The sequence below is a fragment of the Ictidomys tridecemlineatus genome, chromosome 10, assembly GCF_052094955.1.
Source record: "Ictidomys tridecemlineatus isolate mIctTri1 chromosome 10, mIctTri1.hap1, whole genome shotgun sequence".
Taxonomy (NCBI): Eukaryota; Metazoa; Chordata; class Mammalia; order Rodentia; family Sciuridae; genus Ictidomys; species Ictidomys tridecemlineatus.
In genome coordinates this window covers 85132833-85147802 of record NC_135486.1, presented here as the reverse complement: position 1 = coordinate 85147802, position 14970 = coordinate 85132833, and the positions used below count along the sequence as shown (strand labels likewise).

At 36.3% G+C, this 14970-nt stretch overlaps 1 protein-coding gene across 2 annotated transcripts in view; it reads left to right on the top strand.

Moving 5' to 3' along the window:
- Tmem236 (transmembrane protein 236) overlaps positions 1 to 11365 on the top strand; it is a 49584-nt gene extending 38219 nt beyond the window's left edge. For both annotated transcript variants that reach the window (XM_078023351.1, XM_021726683.3), the window contains exon 4: positions 7828 to 11365. In XM_078023351.1, coding sequence (XP_077879477.1) covers positions 7828 to 8411 — 584 coding nt within the window. In that variant the 3' untranslated portion in view covers positions 8412 to 11365. The remainder of the gene's footprint in view (positions 1 to 7827) is intronic.
- The last annotated feature ends 3605 nt before the right edge of the window (positions 11366 to 14970 follow it).

Here is a 14970-nt window from a genome sequence, read left to right as displayed (position 1 = left end):
AGGGAGGGTATTTCCTTCCTCGCCCTCCCGGAGCTATGTAGAAGAAGGAAGTTTCAGGAAAGTGTGTCAGTTCCAGGAGTTTTTCTTCTCAAGAAATAAGTGGCCATTTACCAGGCTAGGGCGAGAGGAGGATAGAATTTCTGATTTATACCTTCTAATGAAGTACCAGCTGTCAGGATTAGATCCATGAGGGTTGGGCCAAAACCTCTCATGGAGTAAGCCCTGAGCCAACAGACATGGGACATCAGAGGCCATCAAAATCTTGAGTGAAGGCTCCATTCGATTGAGAGAGCTATGCATAATTTTAACAATTTGTGATTATATTGTTCATTTTCTCCTAAACAGGCAAAAAAAGAAATGTGTGCAATTTTAGTATGTCCCAATGAGACATTTGAGGGTGGCAGAATATTTTCAAAGTAAATTTTCCAGACACTGATAGGAAAAAGGGAACATAAAAGTTCAGTATGCATTTCTTTTGAATGCTCAACTTTGATTTTTTTCCGTGTCATTATTAACCTCAGTTTGAAATGAAAGGTCAATGATTTTTCAATATCTAAATTTTCTGGTCTTGGATTTTGAAGGGTTAATTCCTGGCATAAGGTGCAGATGTCCTTGGTCATTTTTTTTTGTTTACATTGTACATATATTAACAGTGGGGTCCTTTCTCTAGGAACACTGTTTTCTCCTGCTCTGCTTCCACTGTTATTTTAGGGTGCCAAGTCTCCCTATTTCTGAGCGTGTGCATGGGTTATTGTCAGGGGTGGTGATAAAGTCTTTTCCTATGAACTCAAAGACAGTCTTCTCGGAATCACACATCTGCCCTTTTCTTGCCCTGCCTGGTGACCTCAGGGTTGACTGTTGCCTGAGAGTCTTCTGAAATGCTTTGAACCATTGCTGCTGCTGCTGGTGCCATCTGTCTGTCTGCCTGAATCCTGCTGGGCTATGCAAGTGCCACACCACCCTGGCATGCTCTGCTGGGCCCGATGCCACGTTACATCTTCTCTTACTGATGAGCTATGCAGGTTCCCAAAGCTGTGCTGCCAGCTTCTTCTGATGGCTTCCAGGGCTTGTTAGTGGAATCAGTCCATAAGGACTTGCTTAAAGGGCTCTCTCAAGGACTGGGGCCAGAGCAGTAGCAATCTGAGGCAGAGCAGGGCGATCTGAGTGGTGGACCCTGTGCAGGTCTCTAAAAGTCCTTCAACCTGTTAACTGTAGGGGTATTGCTATTGGACCAGGCTTTTATGCTTTGGGTCACTGATCTCAGTGCAAGATACCCCTCCCCTACCAGATATGTGTTGCTAACAGACCACAGAAAAGAAATTCCTTTCATCTCTTATTCAGCAAATGTTTATATTGGAGCTATTCTTTACCAAAACCAGGCACTCTACTAGGTGGTGAGGGTACAATAGTGAGTGAAAACAGAAAGATGCCCCCTCTTGTGAATCTCCTGGGCTAGTGGGCATAAGAAGCTGTTAATAAGCTGCTCTTATAAATAAGTATAATTAATAAAGGTGAGATAGGTGTTCTGGAGCTAATAAAGCAAGTTTATTCCCTTATGTATCATCGTTTTTCACCCAACTTGGATCCAGGTGGGATGCCTAGCTCTCATTTGTATCTGAGAATTTAACACTCTGGTGTTTGTAATAATATGGGGAATACTAATAGAGGCATTTCAAACCATTTTAAAATTTAGAATTTTTAATATCTGTCAATGAGACACACTATATGCTTTCCAACATTTTATCTTACTATTTATGTTTTATTGAAATATACTCTCTTTATATACCTATTATAAAATAAATAAGTACTTGAAGGAACCTAATAGAAATAAGGGAATAAATAATACAGCCTGCATTATTTTTGCATGTTACATATTTTGGTCAACATCTAGAAATACATATCATATATTAGTAATATAACTATGTAATATGATTTTCTACTTCTATATAGTAAATTAGATCCTATCCTCTAGACTGAACATTGATCTCAACTATGGAGAGGGTCTGAATGTAAAGGAAGTTCTGAAGATTTGGAAGTTTAGGTCAGGAAAATTTTCTCGATCTTTAAAAATAGAGTAATTTAAAATTGATTATGTGATCAGTTCTTGGCAATTCTTGCGCAGTACTGGATGAATCTAAAAGTAATAATAGAGAGGAAAACAATTGTGAGGGCTTTTAGCTTCCTAGTTGTGTTCTCAGATGAAAGAATTCTCTTAAAATTTTACATTGCATAAAATCCAGAAGTGACACATTTATTTATTGTCAAATTGACACAGTGCAAGGAAGTGAACTGAAAGTAGGTGCTAGGACTTTTGAATTTTCTCTATAAAAAAATAGTATCTTTACTAAAGAAACTTGCCACAATTATTTCCCAGCTAGGAATGCATGACCATCAGCTTTTCCAGACTCTTGATGGTGGGCTGAATATGGTGGATTCATCATCACCGTCATCATCATCACATTCACATACAGTTTCAAGCACAGACAATCAATAGTAAGCTAGTTAATGCTCCTCCAAGGTGGAGATGTGGATGGAGGAACTCTGATTTGTGGTGTTTGCCAATTTCTGGGCTGTAAACTCTCCTGATGTGACCAGCTTCAAGCTACAAAGGCCATATCCCTGAATACCAATGTTGGAATTGGGAAGAAGAACATGCAATGAGCTCTAGGTAGCTGCTAGAAGCTGTCCTCACCTGTAAAGATATTACACCTGCAGAGTACCATTTTTCTTGATGATGTGAACAGTCATATGTGAGAAATTGACTCATGAACTTGTGTGACACGGTTTCCAAAGTTTTGTACATCCTCAGAGGATGGGATACTGGGTAACAATGTGACCTTGGCTGAAGTTTAACAAGCCACCATCATTCTTCCTATTTACTATGCTCTGTTATTTTCTATTCTTTCCAATTAATTTAAAGCAGCCAATTATCTAGCTATTGCAACTTTTTATTTATCTAACCCATATGATTGTTCTAGGTGCCAAACACTATTTTCCCCTCAGTATGGCCACCCTATTAGATAGGTACCACATTTCTGCATTTATTACTTAGTGATATAATATTATTAGTGATATTACTTGTCTTCCTCCCTCAATGAGTGTGTAGTGTCAAAGTAACAATATTTATAATTTTCCTTTGTATGTACTCTAATTTGTTGCCTTTTTGTTGCCTTTATCCTTCCTGTTCTCATTCTCTGGGAGCATTGACTAAAACTTCTGTGCATGCTTGTTTTTTTAAAAAAATATTTTAATACAACTATTAATTTTCTTCTCTAGATTTTTCTTTTCAGTTAGATTTCTTCATTAGAACATTTTCTGCTGAAGGAAAAAAATGAATTTGGAGACTGTTAATCAAGACTGGCCATACTTGGTTTCCGAGTAATTCTTTGTCTTCTAGTTGCTGAGAAATGAGTCAGAATCTTATTATATGTCAGCTGCCTTTATGCTGACCTCACTGTCCTGTTTTGACTTCCATCTCCTCTAAGTGAGTCTGTCTATTGCCCAGATATTTTCAAAGGCTTTCTGCTTGGAATAAAGACCAAAACTTTCCTCCTGGCCCTTAAGGATGTATCTAATCAGTCTCTGCCACAGACAATGTGGTACAGTGGTTAAGGTTTGGGATGCAAATTCCGGTTTCTCTACTAGCCTGCTGCATCTTAGGATTTTTACAAGTGAGTTAATGCACATAAAAGGCTTAGAATAGTGACCAGTATACACAAAGCACTTCATAAATATGGGCCCCTCTCCTTTTCCTCTGCCTTTCCTGCTTCCCTAACCCCTCCCCAAACTCTCCTCTCATCTCATGCTACTGGAAGAATCTTTACACATGCTGTTTCTACCACCTGGAAAGTTCTTTTTGCACTTGTCCCCTAATTCATCCCTACTTATTCTTCCTGCCTCTGCTTACTTGTCACTGCTCAGAGGAGCCTCCCTTGGCTCCTTAGGCCAATTTGAATCCTTCTCATTTCAGAAGTTCCAGTCACTTCTTCATATCCATAGTTTCTGCATCTGAGGATTCAACCAGCCACGGACCAAAAGTATTTGGGGGAAAAAAAAAGGAAGGTGGTACGTGGTGGGTGGGTGGGGTGGGGAGGGGGTAGGAGGGTGAGTCTTCAGCATCCACAGATTTTGGTTCCCATGGGTGTTTAGGAACCAGAACTAAGGGATGACTCTATTTTCCTTTCAAAGACCCGCCACCATTTATTATTTTGTATTTATTGGTAGGAGCAAAGGAGATTCATAGGCTGAGGAGGGGACTGTCTCCATACTATTTGCCATTTCCTTGGCTGATGTCCAGTTTAGGCTCCATGCAGCCCTTGAACACCCAGGCAGCTGGCAGTCCAACTAGCACATTGCAATATCAGCTTCAGTCCTGATTTGTGACTCCTCTCTCTTTTCTTCCCTTTTGATTGAGGTAACTCATGTATTCCTGTCGTCTTTGCAGGAGGAATACATAGTCACACAGAAAATGTCTCACTACTGATTTGTCAGGTTGTGCTGCATTCATTCCTCCTAAACTATCATAGACTTTTGGGGAACAGGTTAGAAGTAGAACTAAAGCAATAGAAATAGTAGTAAAGTCAAATAGATAGGAGTGAGCTACTTCCAGATTTGTCTGCTTACCAGATAACACTGTCTCAATTATTTAGTTTGCCGTGAAGCTAAAAAGTAATTTCAGCAACTGACTTTGGATATGGAGAGCTATGCAGAGTAGCTGCTATATTTACTTGTTACTGTCACTGTGATCTCTTAGTATATGAGTGGATTGCTCTCTTCATGCCTATATCTTTTAGGGCATGCACACACACACACACACACACACACACACACACACACACTAACTAACTAAAATAGAACAAGTAACACTTAACAACAGGAAAAAGAATTTCAGCTCTAAGTGGAAGTTTATAAAGTATTAATTTGAAGAGGAACCTAATCACAGAGCCAAAGGGAATAATATTGAGTATACAAATGTTTACATAATATTATGTATACAAATGCTTAGAGATACGTTTACTGATCTAAACCAGTGACAAAAAGATTTCTTGGCTTTTTAACTCACCTTTGCCCTGCTGGGAAGGCAAGAGAAATTTCCAGTTAATAGTTCCTGGACTTTTTTGCTGGGAAAAACAAAAAATAAAAAAACAAAACCTGACTGAGTCCCTGTACCTCAAAATCTGAACTAGTCCATATTAAATTGAAAAGAGGACAAATTACACATGGATTAGAGTCTAATATCTCATCAAAAATGAACTCCAGCTTGGAACTCATTGTTCATACCCATAGCTCTTACCCTCAGCTGTTATTAATCTCACTGACTGTTTAGAAAATGTTAATGTTTTACTTCTTAGATGGCCAGCCACTTCCTGGCCTTGAAACAATGCTGAATTTGCAATCATCTTTCAAAAGTCCAAATCATACACTATGGCTCTTCATGTTCACAAAGGGACTTAGATTTTCATTCAAAGAACTTTTTCTACTAAGGATGGTGAAGGAGAGTTCTCTAGAGCATGATGTATGCCAAGAAATATACATATATTTTAAAATTGTTGCATTATACATAGTAGTGGGATTCACTGTGACATATTTATGCAGGTGTCACACGCCAGTACCTCCACTTTCATTCCCCTGAACTTCTTTGGCTATTCTACTGTTTTCTATTAAGAACCATCCTTTCTCTGTTGATTTTTTTTTAAAAATTAAATGAGAAAGGCAAGTGACCTTCTAAGTTTAAAAAGAGATAATTTCATGAATAAATAATAATCATATATATTATTTTACCTCTGACTTGAATATTGTTTGTTAAGATGATACCCACTAAAGCCACGGTGACTTCTGAGGTTTGTAAAGAGGTTTCAAAGAATCATGGGTCCTACTATTTACTTAGGAATAATTCACACCAGAACTAAGGTTTCATTAAGAATTTAGATAATCTTTTTAGTTTATAAAAATATTCAATTCAATCTTAAAATTTAAAAATAATTAGTTTTATGAAAACAAAGTTTATTGTGTCCTTTAACAAAACACTCTTGTCATCACCAAGCATTTTATTACTCCTTAATCATAATTCATTTTAAAATAGTTTTGCTTTCAGCTCAATGCCGTTCAAAACAAATTTTTATTGATTTTGTCTCTTTGACCTTTAGAGCTATTCAATCTAATGACTCCCTTTAAATTCGGTCTTATCAGGTAACTTGGCAGCTGAGTATGTTCACCGTGTAAACTTTATCAAGGCCTGGTGAATTCCTAGCAACAAAAATAATGCTTAAGGAGATAAGTGTTTGAAAAAGAATGTGCTGTACCTTGTATGTATGAAATCAGTGCCGTTGGGCTGGAGACGTAGTTCAGTGGTAGAGTGCTTGCCCAGCATGCATACGACCCTGAGTTTAGTCCCCAGCATCAAAGACAGTGCCATCAACATCAGGTGTAGGTCTTGAGATTTGAGAGTCCCTTCATAATCTGCAACCTTCACATCCTATGTATACACAGTGAGGAAAACACACACACACACACACACACACATACACACTCCACAATGGGTTAAATCAAATGCCCTCTTCATTCAGATAGCTGGTGTGTACAGACTCATGGCCATGGACAGATGCTTTAAATAACTAATCCTACTGACCACTTCAAAAACTTGGGAAAAGAACAGCTTAAAAGTCTTGAATTCCATTTCTCACTCTTTACTCTGATTCTCTAGTGATTATACAGATTCCCTCTTACTATCAAACTCCCCACCTACAAAATAGGGGTGAAGAGACTCTCGTCAGTCTGTTTATCATACAAAATGGTAAAGTTGGACTGGCGAACTTTTAATTTGGTTTTTTGATACTCATATATTTCGGAATGCTTTTAGACCGGTAATAGCAGCTTTAAGGTTAAGAGTTTGTCAGTTAGAGTCAAAGAAATCTGGGTGTGAATTCCAACTCTGTGCATACTAACTGTGCATGAATTTAACCTCCTGGACCTCAGTTTCCAATTTGTAAAATGAGATACTCTTATTTTGTCCTGAGGACGAAATAGTGCTTAAAAGCATTTAACTCAGTAAAAATAATGGCTGTTACAATAAAATGGTAAAAATGACTTAGACTGAGGAGAGGCGTTGGAGAAAATAATGCTAAGTGAAGTTAGCCTACCCCCCCAAAACAAATGCCAAATGTTTTCTCTGATTTATGGTGATTGACACATAGTGGGGTAGGGAGGGGGAGCATGGGAGGAATAGAGGAACCCTCTAGAGGGCTGGGAGGGTGCAGGGGGTTAGCAATGATGGTGGAATGTGATGGACATTATTATCCAAAGTACATATTTGAAGACATGAATAGGTGTGTATATACTTTATATAGAGAGATATGAAAAATTGTGCTCTAATTGTGTAATAAGAATTGTAATGCATTCTGCTGTCATGTATTTTAAAAATAAAATCAATTCAAAAAAGTACTTAGCATTCATAACCAGAAAGACACTCAGACACTAAGAACCTTCTCAACCTCTGTATGTTTTTCAGCATGCAGCACATTTTTATATTCTGTGTGAAAAAACTAGGCTTCAAATAAGGAAACCACTAACAATTTTCTTTTAACTTGAATTTTAGATTATCATTGTTGTTGGTACCAGGGTTTGAACTCAGGGGTTCTTTACCACTCTTATTTCAAGACAAAGTCTTGCCAAATAGCTGAGAAGGCCATGAACTTATGATCCTCCTGCCTCAGCCTCATTTGGATCATATATACGCACCACCATGCTGGGCAAATTTGGGATTTTAAATTTTAATACAATTCATATTAAAATTTTAAATTAAAATGTAAATAAATCCATTGATTGCAGGCAATGAAGATGGGCACATCCACACAACCTCTTTGCAACAAATAAAAACTGTGACGGAGCAAGTGAGACAAAATGAAGTCAGCCCTGCGTCTCCCCAGGGAGCCAACTCCATCCATGTGTCGCGGCCACTAGGAGCAGTGACTCAAAGGCGTGTTCCTGTCTTAGTGGGACCCCAGGAGCCCTCCTTTGACTCTGGAATCCTGAGAACAATGTCCCGCAGAGATGTCCGGGCAGAGGTATTCCTGTGGAGCTTTCTACTGTGGTCGGACACTGTGGAAATGTTGCGTGTCGCTGGTCACTCGGCTGTGTACAAGTCGGGCTGGCTGTACCCAGTCTACATATTCAGTTTCATTTCTCTTCTTCGAATAATATTCACTCCCAAGAACCCTCTTCTGAATTCCTTGGGCATCCTACTACAGGATTTACCCTTTGTTTTTGTGAGACTTAGTTTAATTATTGTCCTGGGGACTATTACACCCATATTGGGACTTTGTAAAAATGTACTAGTGACTCTCTCTTATGTTTACTTCAATTATTTAACCAAACTCAGGGTTTTCTCTACCTTTGAAGCATCTCCATTTTAAAAAGAAAGGAAAACCCTCGAGACTTCATTAAGCATATGTGCACATTTGTAATAATTTTTTTTTCCTGGACCATATGTGTTTGTACTATACAAAGACATGAAGAATAGATTGTAGAGAAAAAGCGATTCTAATAACTATAGCATATCAATTTTATATATAAAATGGTGCTAAATTTAAGCAGTTATATTCATATAAGTGAGCTACAATGGATCACAAGAAAATGTTAGTAGTTAATTTTAGTTATGTATACTGCCTTTTTTTCTTAAAGCACTCTTTAATAAAGACTTTTTAAAAATAGAAATGTTTACCCTGTAATTTAGCTCAGAATGAGGTATATCTTTTACATTAAGAAGTTGCATGAAGGCTGGGGTTATAGCTCAGTGGTAGAGCACTTGCCTTGGATGTGTGAGGCGTTGGACCCTCAACACCACATAAAAATAAATAATAAAATAAAGATATTGTGTCCATCTGTAACTAAAAAATATTAAAAAGTTACATTAATTAATTAAAATTAGTTTTTAGGAAACATACCTGAAATTATTGAATACTTTTAGATTCAACTTTCTTTAAATCTGAAAATTGAAGTTGTAGGGTTTCCTTCAAACATAGAATTATACACACACACACCACTATTTTTTCTTTACTGCAGTGCTGATGATCAATCCCAGGTCCTCATGCATGTTAGCCAAGTATTTGGTCACTGAGCAACTATATCCCTCAACCCTGGAATTACAGTTTTCCTCTGCTGCAAGTGACTTTTACATAATTGATTGATTTCATGAAAAGCAATTTACTTTAACAGATATTTGACACAGTTTAAGCCTTAGTTGTTTTGCTAGTGGTGTAGTACTAACATGAGTGTTAATATAATGAAGTCAACATACTTCAACAATCTGTGGTACTATGTCATGAATATCTTGAAACTTTAAAATAATTATGTACATAATCACATAATTTGCTTTCCCAGTGTTGGGACACTCTGATATCCACAGCTGGGGCTCACCATTTGATAAGGGAATCCTGTGAGCAACTTCTGTCTCCAGAACAATGATTTTCTAACCAGTTTCTTCAGTGACATGGTAACAGGTAGTGTGAGAATAGCTAAGTGACCTTGTGCGCCCTACTTCCCATCAAATGACCCCCAGGCTCACTTTGCCAGGTTTTATAGTTTTTCTCACACTGTAAGAGAAGGTCTACTGTCAAAAGCTTGACTGCTAACATTATGATTTGTGCAGGTTTTTTGACCACTGAGGGATGCATGTAAAAGATGAACTCAATACTACTTCTACTTTAATAGGATTGAGTCAACGAAAGAATAAGGAATTCCCTTAGCATATTGTCTGAAAACAATAATAACTTGATAAATCTTGAGTATGTAAGGGCACTGTGCCCAAGAAGCAAGCAACTGGATGCGTTGTTTTAATTCTCCTCTTTTCTTTTCTGCATCCTTGCCCATCCTTTGGGAATGATAATTTAAAATTTGCAATTTGAGAAAAATAATATGTAGAACCTTAAGGCTACCTAAGGCTATAACTTTTGATCAAGTGTTGTTATGTTCAAAAACGAACAATTTGCTGACTCTACAAAGTGAATATTGCCATTCTTTCATTAGATGCGTGAATATCCTTCCTATGAGTTCTCATATAAACCAAATTGTAGCATGTTCTCTAAGTCTTTAATTAGGTGTTTGCTTTTCTTGAGTTCCTCCTTGATCTGTAATGTTTTAAAGGAAGGCCTCAGAGCATGCTGCTTAACAATGCATCTTTATCTATCAATCTTACGAGTATTTACAATACTCAAAACTTAAAAAAATACATAGTACACATAAAATTTCTTTCAAATTCTTGAAAATATTCATGGCAATATTTTTTATTAAGAAAATTCTATATAACTCAGTGATTGATTGATAATATTCTTAAATGTGAAATATTTTACGTAAGTGTGTATTAATCTTTGTATTGAAAATCATATACTCAAAAGTATTACTTGAGTTTAGAATGCATTTTGTATGTAGTGTTTGAATATGAATGTGCCTGATATTTGGGAAGTGGCAACACTTTGAATAAGTAATGAAGGCATGTACAAAAGATTATGTGCGGGAGGAAAAGAATTGTGTATCTAATTGACTTCAAGTCTATGGTATTTAAGTAAATATTACAATAAATTATGCTAATGAAACACATATACTTCTACATTGTGTGATTAAAAGTTATGTTATTAAAATTGTATTGTGATTCTCATAGCTTCTATGATTTTGGTATTAAGGCCCATATACATTTGGAACATGATAAAAAATTTACTTTTCTGCTATTTAAAAATATTTGTGGAAAAAAGTAGCCAGATCTATAGTATGACATTTTATCCCAAGTAATATTTAAAGCCCAACTGATAATTATGTCCACATTAAACATTCATATAAAGTTATTTGTTGAAAGATACACTTACATTTTTTTCTATGATCAAATATATTGTATGATGTAATGATTTTTATAAACATTCTTTAATAGATTTTTTAGTGTCTTTTTCTAAAAGCTAATGTTGGAAATTCCAATGTGTGAATGTCAGTCTTTTTTTTTTTACATATATAGGCCCCTTTTCACTGAGTGACAATTGCACTAGGTCATAGAAAAGGAAAGGGAAATTAGAGAGTTTGTCGAATGTGTATTTTATGGTGGGCACTGGGCAGTTTGCTTAACAATTATTATCTTGTGTAGTGAATCTTGGAGCAGGACTTGACTCAGTGAATGTCATTGTAGGCGTTGAAATATGCATTGAGTTAACATTTTTAAAATGGCAATGTATCACTTAGAAGCTATAGTGCCTGAAAATAAATACTTTTGCCATAGAGGATATAGTAAATAACAAAAAGAAAATGCATGTAATATCCATTGCTGGAGCATTTTATTTTATGAAATATTTTTTATTTGCTAATTAAATTTGTATGGTTAAGCAAATCTTTTGTTGTGAAGTTTGTTTCCTTATGAAAGGATGACCTTTACTTAATCTTTAGCTTCCTGGCTGCCTGTCTCTCATTTACTCTCTGGGCTTTTTAGTCCAAATGTGCAGTCAGGAGGTGATAGATACACATATATCTGTGCATATAGAGAGACACAGAGAAACATTAAGAACTAAATCAATCTGTTAGAAGGGTTTCAAGGTATTAATTCACAAACTCAAAACCATACTTCCTGATATGGTTTGGATGTGAGGTTTCCCCCCAAATCTCATGTACGAGACAATGCAAGAAGGTTGAGAGGAGAAATGATTGGGTGAAGAGAGCCTTAACCCAATCAGTGAATTAATCCCCAGATGGGATTAACCCAGTGGTATCTGAGGTTGGGTAGGATATGGTTGGAGGAGGTGAATCACTGGGGTCATGCCTGTGTGTATACATTTTGTATCTGGTGAGTGGAGTCTCTTTCCACTTTCTGATTATTATATGAGCCACTTATCTCTGCCACACTCTTTTGCCATGATGCCACTCTTTTGCAGCCTTACCTCAAGCCCCAAGGAATGGAGCTGATTGTCCTTAGACTGAGAACCTCTGTCTATGGACCGAGCCCCCAAATAAACTTTTCTTATTGTCAGGTCTTTTGGTTGCAGCAATAAAAAAGCTGATTAAAACACTACCCTATGAATTTATCAAGACTGACATCTGTGATTGGGCTACCATAGACCAGGGAAGAGCGCCCCTTCAGGTTGAGGAGTGCATAAATTGTACAGCCCTGAGAAATAAAAGCCAGAGTACCTGTGGTTAACAGTTTCAGTAACAGTAAAAAATTGTAAAACAGTTGACTATTTACAAGATCTTTTACACATATTGCCACATTTATTCTGAAGATTGGTTTTTGAACATTTCATTAACTCATTCATTCAACAAATCTGAGTACCTGTTATTGATGAGGTATGGTTTTTATGAATCAGTAATCTACAAAAAAGTCTTAATAAAATGGTCAAAATTACTTTAGAAAGTAGCTTAATCTTAAATGTATCAAACTTATCTTCTATGAATTTGAGGACAATATTTACTACAGTGATATTATTGTAAAAGTTGACATTCACACGTTTACAAATTTTAATTCTTCAGAATGTCTATTAAAATATTCAAAATTTTTCTTACATTGAAATTGGAATATTAGTGGATTTTTCAGGAAACTTTCTGTAAAAATCTTTCTTCCCCCCGCCAAAGATTTAGAATAGATATTCTAGAATATATGGGGGAATAAACACAAAGTTTGCATTCCAATTGTTGAAAAACATAGATAACGTTAAACACTTGGTGTGGTTCTGAAGAGCAATTCTAGTATTTTGTGTCTTGGTTTTTATCTGTGAAGTGTAGGTCACTTTCAGATTATAATTACATTTTCCATCTTATTTTTAATTTTCTCCCCAATATTAAATGGGAGTAATATTCCAATTAATTATTTTGTAAAATTAAATAAGATAGTAAATATGTGCCATGTCAGATAATAAAGCATTGATTATAGAACTGTAAAATTTTATGGATCGTTCAAGTAATCTGGACACAAATGTTGTAGAGTACAGAAACCTAAATGTTCTCTCTGAAATGACTGAGATTAAAGTCAAATTTTAGATAAATAATCCAACATGAAGAAACTTGATTGTTATAATCGTTCTCTATGAAACTATGATTATTATTGGTATTTTGCTTCATTTGGATAAGAATTGAAATATATGGAAGAAGAAAAAAAAAAAAAACACAGGCAGACCCGGAATTCCAACTACTCAGAAAGTTGAGGCAGAAGGATCACAAGTTCAAGTTCTGCCTGGGCAACTTGCTGAGACTCTTTCAAAATAAAAGCTTATAAGGGATGTATCTCAGTGGTTGCCTAGCAGGCTTGAGTACCTGGGTTTTAGCTCCAGTACTGCCAAAAAAAAAAAGTGTCTATCTTCTAAATTTAAAGATTCATACTCAAGTATATTATTATATCTTCGTTTTTCTTCTGCTTGAGTAGAAATTACCTTGATACCATTTAAGCAAATTTGCCCATTAAAGATAAGCTTACTTAAAAAAAAAAAAAAACAACTTTACCCGGATCACCCGTTTCATCTATGGGAAATAATATACTTTTATTACCCTTCTCTTTATTGTACTTAAAAGATATTGAGTTTTTTTTTTTTTTTTTTTTTTTTTACAAATTGGAGGTTAAGACAACCTTCCCTACATTGAGGAAGTCTATTGGCACTATTTTCAAAAGATGTGCTCTTTTATGCAAAGAGGGATTAATTTAGGAGGGAAAATTCAAAGCTGTGTTATTTTTCAAATTTCCATGGTCATCCCAGTTTTCAGCAGCCACCCCCCTGACCACTTAGCAGCCATCACATCGAGGCAAAACTCTCCACTTGAATCACTGAAGGTTCATGTGAAGGTCCGCTTTTTATATTTTTTAAGCAATGAAGCTTTTATTTTTTGCAGTATGGGTACTGAACCCAGGGCCACAGGCATGCTAGGAAAGTACTTTACCACTGAACAATATCCCAGTCCTTCTTTTAAAATTTTGTGACAGAGTTGCTGAGACTAGCCTTGCAGTTGTGATCCTCCTGTCTCAGCCTCCCACATAGCTGGAATGATAGGCATGCACCACCATGCCTGTCTTGCAGTAAAACTTTTTAAAATGAAGGTATGTACATATTATAGACAGAAAGTTATTACACGTGTAATACCATAGATTGTCAATATAACTTCTATGGGCACTGAGGAATAAAACATTTTGTGGGGCTTGCTTTTTTTCTGATATTTACTCTTGCTGTGGTCTGGAACTGATCCTCATATTTCTAATGTAGGCCTGTGACAGGTTACCACAGAATTTGTTGAGCCAATTTTCTTGGTACTATTTCAGAACAAAGCAGAATCTAAGTTCATCATCTATGGAACTGAATGGGTATGAGGTGGCTGACATTTGAGAAGGAGAAAGTTTGAGAGGAAATGAAATAGTTTAGCAATCGGCTTTCCAAAAAGAAATGAGAATTTCCTTTTATTTTGGCTTGAAGAAATGCCTAGGTAAAAGTATCAACATTCACAGCTAACCAAAAACCAGAACCAAAACTTAGTTGAAGGGTATGAGGAGGAGGGCAAAGGTTGGATTTTTAAAAATTGAAGTAAAACATATATAGCATAAAATTTACCATTGTAAACTTTTTTTTTTTTTTTTTTTTTTTGGTACCAGGTGTTGAACCTAGGGGCACTTAACCACAGAGCCACATCCCCAGGCCTTTTTAATATTTTATTAGAGGTAGGGTCTCGCTGAGCTTCCTAGGGGCTTGCTAAATTACTGAGGCTGGATTTGATCGTGATCCTTCTGCCTCAGCCTCCTGAGTTGCTGAGATTATAGGCATGTGCCACTGTGCCCGGCTACATCGTAACCATTTTTAATGGTACAATTCAGTGGCTTTAAGTATATTCATATAGTTTTTTTTGTCACTATTTCAAGGAATTGTCATTGTCCAAAACAGAACCCCTGTACCCATTAGATAATAAGACTCCACTTCCCCCACCCTCCAACTCCTGATAAGGTTATTTCTGTCTCTATAAATTTCC